The following is a 13018-nucleotide window of genomic DNA, read 5'->3' as shown; positions in this document are numbered from 1 at the left end:
AAAGATGTTATATATGCCAGTAGTATAGGGATCCTGTCTTGGCAATTCACATCCATAAATAAATTTTCATAGCTCAAAACTAACTTTCTGGCCAATATGGGCATTTTGGACATGTTAATAGTGATCATTCAGATTATTTTCTAAGATAATTCTTACTTATTTATTATATTCCATCCACCATCATAGACCAATATTGCTATGACCACAATTTTTTAATGTGTCTAAATCCATGTATTTAGAGTTGCTAACTAGCTAACTACTGCCTATATGTGTATATCTCAGATTTCAATTTCATGTGACCACAATTTATCATTCAACCTGAAATTTCCCTTCTTCCCTTCCTTCCTTTTCCTTCCTCCACGCCTCCCTTTATCCCTCCCTTTCTCCCTCCATTCCTCTCTCTTCCTTCTTTCCTTCCTGGTGCTGGGGATCAAACTCAGGGCTTCATGAACACTGTGAACTCAGGGCTTCATGAATACTGTGAACTCAGGGCTTCATGAATACTATGCACACACTTCACCACTGAGTTGCACCCTTAGCCCACACAACTTGAAATTTCATAGTCCTGCTAGAGAAGATGGGCAGATTGGTGTTTTGAATGGACTTAATTGCATTGCATTGAAATCTACTTCATTAAAATGGCAGCATAAAATATTATAGAACATACTATTCTACACATCGGAAGACTTCTGTTCCCATCTCTGGCACTAGCCATGTGAACTTTGCGACTCATGTAAAGCTCCCTAACCTTCAATTTTCTCATCTGTGAAGAGATATTAATACCAATTAATACACTACGGCATGTCCACCTTATAAGGTCAATGTAATGGTCAATATCAATAAATGGTAATCATTGTTATGGTTAAATTCAAAATCTTGAAAAGTGTTAAGAATTTTAAAAATAGTATATTATATTCTTTTCCCCTAGTTCATGTTTAGGCTCATGTGTCATTTGTAAAACTAGCAATTTGGTATGTAAGGAAGGTTTCTTAAAGAAGTGGACTGTGAGGCACTAGGGTGATTTGGGCTTTTTTCTTGCATGTGTAATCCTCAATCCTCCAAGCACTTTAGAGGTGGTTCCCCACTCACCCAAGCACTGACTTTGAGTTTAAACCTTAATGCTTTAAAGGCTTATTATCAATTCTATAAAACATCTCCCCTATCTTGTTATAGTATTTATGCTTCACAGTAAATGTGTAGATAAATTTTGTAAGATTGCATGAAGAAGTGCCTTTTGATCTTTTATTATTTTTTATTTTTCAAAATAACTCTTAATCTAGTAGTAGCTTAACTGCACACAGGAGGAAGGATTGCATCTGCCCTTAAGCTCTGGAAGGGCATTTAGGAAACTCAGACCAGGGAGACAGCTAGTAGCGAGGGAGGGTGCAATGGATGTGTTCAGACCCTCTGATGGAGGCAGAGACTCACTTTGGCTTAGATAAATGGTGAAAGGACCAAGGAAGAGAAGTTCCCTTGTTGTGATGTGATACTGAAATTCAAGATCATGACTTTGCTTACATGAGAAATAACAGTAACTATGTGGCCAACGTACAGAATAAAATAGGCTAACTTCTGGGCTCTAAGTGGGCCATGAGGTAAGTCTAAGCCAAAGGAATCCAAGGTCCAGCAGTGAAAGGCATAGGTGCCCACTTCATCAGTCATCCAACCTGGATTTTCAGAATGGGTTAATGGCCTTCCCCTTCTTGGGGAATGTATCCCCAGATGAGCACAGCATTCAGGAAGGACTTCCATGGAGAGGTGAAGGAGGACTGGGGAACTCAGCTCTATAAACCAACTGAAAGAAACAAATTACAGCAAACAGGGATATTGGAGGTCATGTCCAGACTGTCCTCCCATTTTAAAGGGGTTAAATAGGAAAAGTCTAAAAACTAAAGAACAGAGTAATTTAGTGCTGAACAGAGATGATCAGGTACATCTTCATCTTAAATTTCTACTAGGCTTACTAGTCAAGGGATAAGAGCAAATGTTATTTCAAATTGTCATTTGTGAGAAGTTTGCTATTTTCCTTCTTCAATTTTTTTCAGGTCCATGGGAAAAAAATGCAAATGAACAAGTGTATCCTCTCTCTTCGAGATCTTAAAGTGGCTGTTATTGAGGAAATACAGTGCCTGGTACAAGAACTGAAGAACATTCAGTCCACCCTCCACATATCCAAGCACATCCCAATTCCCCAAGTCCCCCAGATACACCCAGAAGAAGTTCCAGAAAAGAGATTTCACTATGATGAGGAGATTCTCAAAAAGTTTAAGAGACAGCGGATGAAAATTGAGGTGCAAAAGCGCAGCCATATGGATCAGATAGTGTCTAGCAGCGCAGGCAGAGGATTCCTCAAACTTCCTTCTGGAAAGGATGGAGATGTGACAACACGAGACTCACTGTCTAGGTCATCCAGGGCATCGACATTCAGCCTGGAACTTCCAAAGCCACCTGAGTTTGAAAAAACAGAGCCTACTGAGGTGGAGCTGGAGATCATGAAGAGGGACGAGATTAAACATTTGTACATGCAAGAGTACTTGACCAACAGGGTACGGAGCAAAACTGTCCCTATTTAAAGCTGAAAGGAAGGAGAGCATTTGAAAAATTAGATCTAGTTTATGACTTATCTATTTTAAACTTCTCTATGTTAACCTTTCTCATCTCTGCCTAGCTCACCCTTCCCTAAAGGCTTGGCTCCCTCCTTATCCCCGGCCCTTTACAAATCTTTGTGCACTTCCCAGAGCTTTGCTGCTTTGTAATTTTATTATTTTTCTTTTTGGAAAGCTGACTTTTAATGAAGGACAAACCCATGTTTTAGTTAGTTGGCATCTAAATGAAGTCCTGATAAAGGGACATAGAGGAGCAGCTCTCAGATGACAGATGGAACATAATTCAAAATCTTCCCAGAAATGGGGTGCCTCTTCTTTTCACACATCCTCTTTCAAGTGATTTGCTCCAGTAGTTGGGAGTGTTTATGGTGATGACTGGGTTCGAAATTGTTCTGGAGCTACAATGGCAAATATTGTTCTTTCTAGGAGAATCAGGGCCAGTTTGGAGCCAGATGTGTGGGATATGTTCTAAATATGAAAGGAAAAGAACCTTTCTTGGATAGATTGCGCACTGCTCCCAGCCATATAGAAACTGTCCTTAGTGTCTTTTCAACTCCACCCTGTCATGATACCCCTGTAGCTTCCCAGCCTTATTCTTGTCCTATCCTTTCTGCTTCATCCACCATGTTTCTTGCTGTCCCCACCTCCCCCAGTCTCCCTTTACCTCTCTCTTTATATCTATGCTTTCCCCTTTGTTATTTCCTTCTATCTACAATGACTTCCTTCTAGAGTTGAACCATCATTCAAAGTACAACTTAGTTCCAAACCTTCCTGTATCTTCTGCCCACAAATGTACTCTGTCCTTGTTCCTAAGCTCCAAGTGTGCTTTCTGTTTTACACTGGCTTTTTTACTGTTCTGTGTGTGTTATAGTTCAGTTTTCATTTATATAATTCTTGAGGAAAGGGCCACATGTACTTCCAATTCACCCACATTGTCTAGGACAATGGCAGACATATAATGATATTAAGTCTTAAGTTGTGGTTCTATTATAGCTAACTTATTGATGTAACAGTATTTATTGGACATTCTCTGTACAGGGACAGTTCTAGCAAGGTGCAGGGACACAACAATATTCAGGAAAGACACATTCTGTATCCTTTCAAAGCTTTCAGGCTCTTGGGTGAGACAGAGAAAAACATATAAGCTTTACAAACTTGGAAACCTGTGTGGTTTAGTTTCAGAATGGCCATGTGATAAAGAAAATGTAGTCCTGACTCCAAAGAAATGTAGGAATGGTTTGTTTTTGTTGAACAAGCATGAACGAGGAACCCAAACACACAGTCTATAACCATACTTATGTAAAAGCTTTTCTTTTTCTTCTCCTTGGGTCTTGTGTGTGTGCGTGTGTGTAAATGCTGTTCTTTCACTTTTTGTCTTCATGAAATTTATTTTTTTAATTTATTTTTAGTTTTACAGAATAAATTTTGATTCATTGTACATAAATGCGGTACAACTTTTCATTTCTATGGCTGTACATGCTGTAGATTCACACCATTCGTATACTCGAACAAGAACATAGGGTAATATCCACTTACACTATCTTTGTCTCATTCTTTCCCCACCCCTTCCCTTTCCCCTTCCCTCATTTCCCTCTACACAATCCAACCCTCCTCCATTCTTCCCTTACCACATCCCCTCCCTATTATGTATACAAAACATACATACATACATACATACATACAGAGAAAACATTTGGCCTTTGGTTTTTGGGGATTGGTTATTTCACTTAGCATGATATTCTCCAATTCCATCCATTTACCTGCAAATGCCATAATTTTATTCTTTCTGGCTGAAGTGTATTCTTTATCCATTCATCTATCGAAGGGCAACTAGGTTGGTTCCACAATCTAGCTATTGAGCTGCTATAAACATTGATGTGACTGTGTTACTGTAGTATGATGATTTTAAGTCCTTTGGGTATAAACTGAGGAGTGGGATAGCTAGGTCAAAAGGTGGGTCCATTCCAAGTTTTCTAAGGAATCTCCATACTACTTTCCAGAGGGGCTGTACTAATTTGCAATCCCACCAGCAATGTGTAAGTGTGCCTTTTCCCCCACATCCTTACCATCTCCTATTATTGCTTGTATTCTTGATTATAGCCATTCTAATTGGAGTGAGATGAAATCTGAGTAGTTTTGATTTGCATTTCTTTAATTCCTAGAGATGTTGAACATTTTTTCATATATTTGTTGATCACTTATGTATCTCCTTCTGTGAAGTTTTTGCCTAGTTCCTTAGCCCATTTATTGACTGGGTTCTTTGTATTTTTGGTGTAAAGTTTTGTAAGTTCTTTATAAATTTTGAAGATTAGTGCTCTATCTGAAGTGCATGCGGAAAAGATTTTTCTCCCACTCTTTAGGTTCTTTTTTTAACATTATTGATTGTTTATTTTGCTGAGAAAAAGCTTTTTATTTGAATCCATCCCATTTATTGATCCTTATTTTTATTTCTTGTGCTCCAAGAGTCTTGCTAAGGAAGTCTGGTCCTAAGCCAACATCATGAAGATTTGGGCCTACTTTTTCTTCTGTTTGGTGCAGGGTCTCTAGTCTAATTCCTAGATCCTTGATCCATTTTGAGTTGGGTTTTGTGCAGGGTGAGAGATAGGGATTTAATTTCATTTTATCTGCATATGTATTTCCAGTTTTCTGAGCATCATTTATTGAAGAGGCTATCTTTTCTCCATTGTATGTTTTTGGCATCTTTGTCTAGTATGAGGTAACTGTATTCATGTGGGTTTGTCTCTGTGTCTTCTATTCTGTACCATTGGTCTACCTGTCTATTTTGATGCCAATACTATGCTGTTTTTGTTACTATTGCTCTGTAGTATAGTTTAAGGTCTGGTACTGTGATACCTCCTGCTTCACTCTTCCTGCTAAGGATTTCTTTGACTATTCTGGGTCTCTTATTCTTCCAAATGAATGCCATGATTGCTTTCTTTATTTCTGTGAGGAATTTCATTGGGATTTTAATTGGAATTGCGTGGAATCTGTAGAGTGCTTTTGGTAGTATGGACATTTTGACAATATTAATTCTGCCTATCCAAGAACATGGGAGATCATTCCATCTTCTAAAGCTTTCTCTAATTTCTTCCTTTAGTATTCTGTATTTTTCATTGTAGAGGTCTTTCACCTCTATATCCTTGGGTATTTTTGTTTTGTTTGTTTGTTTCATTTAGCTCTCTGAAGTTCTCTAGTAATTTCTCTGCCCCAAATCCAGAGATCTCTTCCTCTTCCTCAGCCCCTAGTCTGGAACCTCATATATGATGGATATTCATCAGTTGAGGCTCCCTATCATGTATATGCACAGCCTACTAAAAATCTGAATGGTTTGAATTTTCCTGTTTTACTGGTTTCCTCAGGAGAATCAACCCTGGGGCTTTGTCTTGATCTCTTTATGTACTGTGGGATGAAGTGAAGAAAACTATGCCAAACTCAGAGCAAGACTGAGGACTTACAGTCACCTGAACCACAGTAGAATAAGGTCCATACCAGGACTTGGGATAACTGAGTTCTTCTCCCATCTCTGAAATAAAGTAACTTTGATCTCAGGAAAGTCACCTTTGGTCTCATTTGTAAAATAAGAAGATTAAATTGTTTATTGTGACTCCATGATTACATTACCTATTTAAAAATATTTATCATTGTATAAAGATTTGAAATTTTTCAAAATAGAAAGTTGGGGAAAATATTTATTTATGTTTCTTCTAAGAAATCCAATGCAGTGATACTGTAGGGGATAAAGAGGAGAGAAATATAGACATTATATTAAGAGCTCGTGTTCCATACAGTGTAGCAAGAAGGGGATTGTTGATCTACAGCTTAATCATTGTGAAGAAATAGCTCAAAGGACTGTAGTTATAGAATCCCCACCCTTTAATAAGTGTATGCAAATTTAATGTCATTAATGAATTAATTTATATGACCATACACATAAAATTCTCCATACAAAAAAGGGACATATGGGCTGGAGATATAGCTCAGTTGGTAGAGTGCTTGCCTGGCATGCACACAGCCCTGGGTTCAATCCCCAGCACTGCAAAAAAAAGGGGGGGGGGGGGCAATAATGAAAAATAGTTTTAGATAAATCAGAACTATTCAACAGTTTAAATAATACATGCACTCATTCCTTTTAACTTCTAATATATCTTCAAATCTTTTTCTACCTCAGATCAAAGAACTGACTGTCACTTTTGATGCAGAACTTCGTCTCCTGAGACATCAGAAACTGAAATTAGACACTCAGATGAAATTATCTGACCTACACCATGTCACATTATTTCAAGAAATTCTTCTTCTCAAGAATTTTGAAAAACAGGAGAACATACTTCAAGAACGTGTTAATTCATGTGACAAAGAGGAACAGGATATGCAGGTAAGAGCAGGAAGAACCCTAGGTGGCTGCTCTGTCAGATACAGAGGAAACTTGGTTCCTTTTTTCCTTTCATTTTCTTCTTAAATTTTCCTTCCTGTTCTAGCCCTCATCTCTTTCTTGTCTTCTTTCTCCTCCTCTTTTTCACTATTATTCATACTTGCTCTCTGTCTTTATTATTTTTGGTGAGAAATAATTCAAATTTTTTAGTGAATTTAATCCAATATTTTATAAGATAGGAGAATGAAATTTTCAAAAATGTGCTACCATAAGGGAATTGACTTTTGATTATGTAATCCTTATGAACATATTTAGAAAAGAAGTTGGTGAATAAGTATGGTAACTAGTTTCAGTGTAATGTGTAATTGAAAACCAAAGGAAATAATTTCTTTCTTATATGTTAAATTCAAATAAGTAAATTATAAAATTATTAAATGGATATTATATACTGAACAGTGAGATCAGATTTGGGGAATATCCGTTTCACTAATGTGTCTTGTTTTAACCATCACATATCATTACAGAAAAGTCTTTGTTTTTGAGACTTGCAAAAATATTAGCTGGCATCCAGATATCAGTAAAAATTCCAATTTGCTTAATTTAGAAAATTTTTTGAGAAAGCTGAACTTTAGAAAGAATCTTCCTGATTCTTAATGCAAATGATTTTTACAAAAGAATTATAAAATTTTAACCAAATAAATGGATAGCTCTGTAAATATCAGAAAGCGAACCTCTATGAAGTGCATGGCCTTCTAAACTTGGTTTCTTAGAAACATCTCACTTACCATTTTTTCTTCCTTTTGTTCATGTAGTGGAAAATAAATGAACTTCTTAAAGAAATGGAAGAGCGAAAAAATGAAATCACCAAGCTGCAAGAACAAGAAAAGGCACTCTATGCTGGTTTCCAGACGGCTCTTGGAGAAAACAATAAATTTGCTAACTTCCTCCTGAAGGTCCTAAAGAAGAAGATTAAGCGGGTAAAGAAAAAGGAGGTTGAAGGAGATGCTGGTTTGTATTCCTTTGTCACATATTATTCTATTTTCTCTCATTAGTAAGAAATACAAAATAACTAAGGTTTTTATTTGATGCCATTTCCCCCCTGCTACAACACAGACAATGTAGAGGCACTCTGGGGGGTTAAAGAGGAGATACAAACCCGTTAAGATCTTTAAACATCTGGAGTTAATCTGTGTGTGTGTGTGTGTGTGTGTGTGTGTGTGTGTATTAGTATGAACTAACATAGGTAGTTTAATTTAACAAGCACATCTTTTTATATGTTTACCTGCTTTCTGTGTATCCTTGGTGGTAGGTATCTTCACATCCACTGGCTGTGTTTGAATAGAATTATTTGCTATTTTACAATGGAGTTTTTGAGAGTATTTTGTATCTTTGAGATACTAGTCCTGTCTGACATAAATATTTTTTTCAGTCTATAAATTGCCTTTTCATTTGCTGAGCATTATTTGTGGAAAAGGTTGTCTTTCTTCCATTGAATTATCTTTGATCTTTGTTAAATCATTTGGCCATATTTGTGTGAATCTATTTCTAGGTTCCCTATTCTGTTCCATGGACCCTTGGGTCTGTCCCTTCACCAACACTACAGTCTCCATTACCATAACTATGTACTGATACATTCATACCATTCGTGTAATCATACATGTACATGAGGTAATGATGTCTGTCTCATTCCACAATTTTTCATACTCCCACCCCCTCCTCCCTCTCATTTCCCTCTACGTAATCCAAATTTCCTCCACTCTTCTCTTATCCCCCATCCTCCCACTCCCATTATGTATTATCCTCCACTTATCAGGGAAAACATTCCTTTGGCCTTTGGTTTTTTGGTATTGGCTTATTTCACTTGGCATGATATTCTCCAATTCCATCCATTTACCTATAAATGCCATAATTTTATTATTCTTTATGGCTGAGTAATATATTTCATTGTGTATATATACTACAGTTTCTTTATCCATTCATCTATTAAAGGGCATCTAGGTTGGTTCCACAATCTAGCTATTGTGAATTGAGCTGCTATAAACATTGACATGGCTGCATCACTATAGTATGTGATTTTAAGTCCTTTGGGTATAAACTGAGGAGTGGGATAATATTCCAAGTTTTCTGAGGAATCTCCATACTATTTTCCACCGTGGCTGTACCAATTTGCAACTCCACCAGCAATGTATAAGTATGCCTTTTTCCCCACATCCATGCCAACATCTGTTATTGCTTGTGTCCTTGATAATAACCATTCTAATTGAAGTGAGATGAAATCTTGGGATTGTTTTAATTTGCATTTCTCTAATTACTAGAGATGTTGAACACTTTTTCATATATTTGTTAATTTCCTGTGTATCTTCTTCTATAAAGTGTCTGTCCAGTTCCTTGGCCCATTTATTGATTGGGTTCTTTGTATTTTTGATATAAAGTTTCTTATAAATTTTGGAGATTAGTGCTCTATCTGAAGTGCATGTGAAAAAGATTTTTCTCCCTCTCTGTAGGCTCTCTTTTCACATTATTGATTGTATCCTTTGCTGAGAAAAAGTTTTTTAGTTTGAATTCATCCCAATTTTTGATCCTTGTTTTTATTTCTTGTGCTCTAGGAGTCTTGTTAAGGAAGTCTGGTCCTAAGCCAACATGAAGATTCAGGCCTGCTTTTTCTTCTGTTTGGTGCAGGATCTCTGGTCTAATTTCTAGGTCCTTGATCCATTTTGAGATGAGTTTTGATTATTGATAATTGGATAAGACTTCATCCCTAAAATAAATCCTCCTTGGTGTGGTATAAAATTCTTTTAACATAATTGCTAAATTTTATTTACTAATATTTCATTAAGAAATTTTTGTCTGTATCTACTACAGTTTGGATATGATCTCAACGTGTCCTGGAAGGGTTCATGTATTGGAAGCTTTGTCCTAAATGTGGCAACATTGAGAGACGGTGGAACCTGTAAGAGGTTGGCTTAATACACGATAATTAGATCATTGCGGGTACTCCCCTCAGTTAACATAGTTCTCACGGGACCTTGGTTAATCCTTGGAAGAGGAACTATGGGAGTTGTTCTAAAAGAGCAAGACTGGCCCCTCCCCTCTTTCTTACTTCCTATCTCACCATATGGATTCACCAGGGTTTTACCGTGATGTGCTTCTCCTGAAGCCTTCACCTGAGCTGAATAAATGGGGCTGCCAGGTCTTAACCGTAAGCCTCCAAAACTGTGAACTGAACAAACCTGTTTTCGTTTCACAGTACATTGTTAAGGGTTTTTTTTGTGGACTACCATATGATCTATTTTTGGTTTATGTTCTGCAGGCACTTGGAAAGACTATGATCTGCTCTTTGGAGTGGAACGTTCTGTTATTTTCAATTAGTTCCTATTGATTTTGGGTTCTGTTGAGGTGTTCTAAATCCTAGCTGATTTCCTCTGTAGTTATTCCGTTAAATGTTGAGAGAGGAATGTTGGAGTCTCCAAATATAGTAGTGGGTTACTTCATGTCTCCTATTTCCATCGGCTTTTGCTTCACATATTTTATAGCTCTGTTGTCTTATGCATACACATTTAAAATTGCTGTGTCTTCTTGGTAGATTGACACATTTGACATTATATAAAGTTTCTTTCTGTCTTTGGAAGTTTTCTGTGTTCTATCCTTTTTTTTTCCAATTTGCCTATATCATTATGTTTGAAATAAATCACTGGCAGTTAGAAATATGATTGGGCAATGTTTTTCATCCACTTTGCCAATCTCTGTCTTTTCATTGATATATTTAAACCATATATACTTAATGTAATTATTGCTATTTGGGGGCTTAAGTGTCATTTTACTTTTTATTTTCTGTTTATTCTATTTTCTTTCTCCTGCTTTCCTGTGAGCTATCTGAACATTATTTAGAATTCTATTTGAATTTTTTCTAGTATTTTTGAATATTTTATACAATTTTTTGGTGGTTGCTCTTTGTATGGCATCCTATATACATAATTTATACCAGTTCAACAGTATTATCATTTTACCAGTTTAAGTACAAAAATCTTTCCTTACCTTTCCTTACCTTAACATCTCTCTATATTTTGTTTTAATAAATATACTAATAAAATATTCATCAAGATCTCAGTCTGTAGCTTGCTAACTTTTTTCTTTCTTTCTTTCTTTCTTTGTCTGGTTTTAGTTTAATATCTGGATTATGTTAGCTCCATAATTCCACTTAGGAAGTCTTCTCTGATTTTATGTAGAATTGGTAATTCTTTCAATATCTTGTGAAATTCTCCAGCGAAACCATTTGGACATGAAGATTTATTTGGGGGGAGTTTTAAAATCATGAATTCATTTTTTAAATAGTTATTTGTGTTGTGTGAGTCATGGTAGTTTATGAATTTTTTTGAGGAATGTCTATTTTGTCTAAATTGGAAAATTTATATGTGTAAAGTCACTTGTAGTTTTTTTTTTTTTTTGCTGTCTTTTTAATGTCTACAGGATCTTAGTAAAATCACCTATTGCATTTCTAACATTGAGAATTTGTGTCTATTCTTTCTTTTTCCAGTCTTCTTAAAGGTCCGCCAATCATTTGATATTTTCAAGAACAAACCAGATCTTTATATGAATGATTTTATTTATTGTTTTCTCCTCTCAATTTCATTGATTTATGCTCTTGTATTTACTATTTCATTTCTGTTTGCTTTTGGTTTATTTTGCACTTTTGGTTTTTGGTTTTGAGGTAGAAACTTAGAATACTGATTTAAGACTTTCCTTCTTTTCTAATTTAGTGATATAAACTCCTTTTTAGCATGACTCTAACTACATCCTGCAAATGTTGATTAAGTTGAATTTTTATTGTCTTTCAGGTTAATGCAATTTTTAAAATTTTTATTGAGCTTTCTTTTGTGTCCCATGGGTTATATAAAAATGACCTATATTTAGTTCAAAATCCTGTTACTGATTTCTATCCTCCCCCATTTACAATATGATTATATGATTTTTTTCTATATATACCTAAAACCACATTAGGCAATATCAATTTTTGCTATAATCATCAAACATAATTTAAATACTCAGAGGGAAGAGGAAAGCCATATTTTTGTTTACCATGTATTTTCATCCTTCCTGATGTTCCAAAACTTCTACTATTACCATTTCCTTTCTGTTCAGATAATTCATTTTATCCATTCTATTAGGGTATATATGCTGGTGACAGATTTTTAAATTTTTCTTTAATTAGAGAATATCTTAATTTCCCCCTCTATTTCTAAAAGACATGTTAACTAGATTCTAGGTTGACAGTTCTTTACTTTTGGCATTTGAAAAATCATTGTGACATTTTCTTCTTGCTTCCATGTTTCTAATGAGAGTCATTGCTATCCAAGTTATGTATCTTATATAGATAAGCTGTCAGTTTTCTCTTGATGCCTTTAGTTTTGTCCTTAGAAATTTGGTTATGATATGTATTGGTACAGATTTCTTTAGGGTTATCCTGTTTGGGATTCATTCTATTTTTTTTTTATCTGTAGGTATATCTATTTTTTGCAAATTTGGGGAATTTTCATCATTACCTTTACTCCTTCTGGAACTGGGATGTGGTGAATGTTATTAATGTTTTGAATATCAGATCTTTCATTATAGTCCAATAGGTCCCTCAGGCCTACACTGTTTTGTTCCCCAGTCTTTCTTCTTTTTATTGTTCAAGTTGGGCAATTTCTATTGCTCTATCTTTAATATTGTTGATTCTCTCTTCTCTCCCCTCCATGGATAAGCTACAAAGCTTATCCATTGAGTTTTTTTTAATTCTATAACCTCCACTTTACATTTTCTGTTTATTCTCTGAAGCTTTGTATTTTTAAACTTTCCTCCAAGTGAGTTTATAATTATTCATCGAAGCATTTTTTCTCATTACTTAGTTTGCCAGATATTCTAACATCTTTATCACCTCAATGTTGAAATCTGTTGTCTTTTTTCATTTAGTTGTAGATCTTCCTGATTTTTGTTATGATGAGTGACTGACAATTGAAACCTAGTATCATATTATGAAACTGTATCTTATTTAAATCTTTTTTTA

The 13018-nt window shown here is 35.5% G+C and overlaps 1 protein-coding gene across 3 annotated transcripts in view; it reads left to right on the top strand.

Moving 5' to 3' along the window:
• Positions 1–13018, top strand: part of CFAP44 (cilia and flagella associated protein 44) — a 158639-nt gene that overhangs the window by 129029 nt on the left and 16592 nt on the right. For all 3 annotated transcript variants that reach the window (XM_079155381.1, XM_079155380.1, XM_079155382.1), the window contains 3 exons: positions 2046–2546; positions 6775–6978; positions 7788–7983. In XM_079155381.1, coding sequence (XP_079011507.1) covers positions 2046–2546; positions 6775–6978; positions 7788–7983 — 901 coding nt within the window. The remainder of the gene's footprint in view (positions 1–2045; positions 2547–6774; positions 6979–7787; positions 7984–13018) is intronic.

The sequence above is a fragment of the Sciurus vulgaris genome (assembly GCF_902686455.1).
Source record: "Sciurus vulgaris genome assembly, chromosome: 10".
Lineage (NCBI taxonomy): Eukaryota > Metazoa > Chordata > Mammalia > Rodentia > Sciuridae > Sciurus > Sciurus vulgaris.
This window is presented reverse-complemented; position numbering and strand designations above follow the sequence as displayed.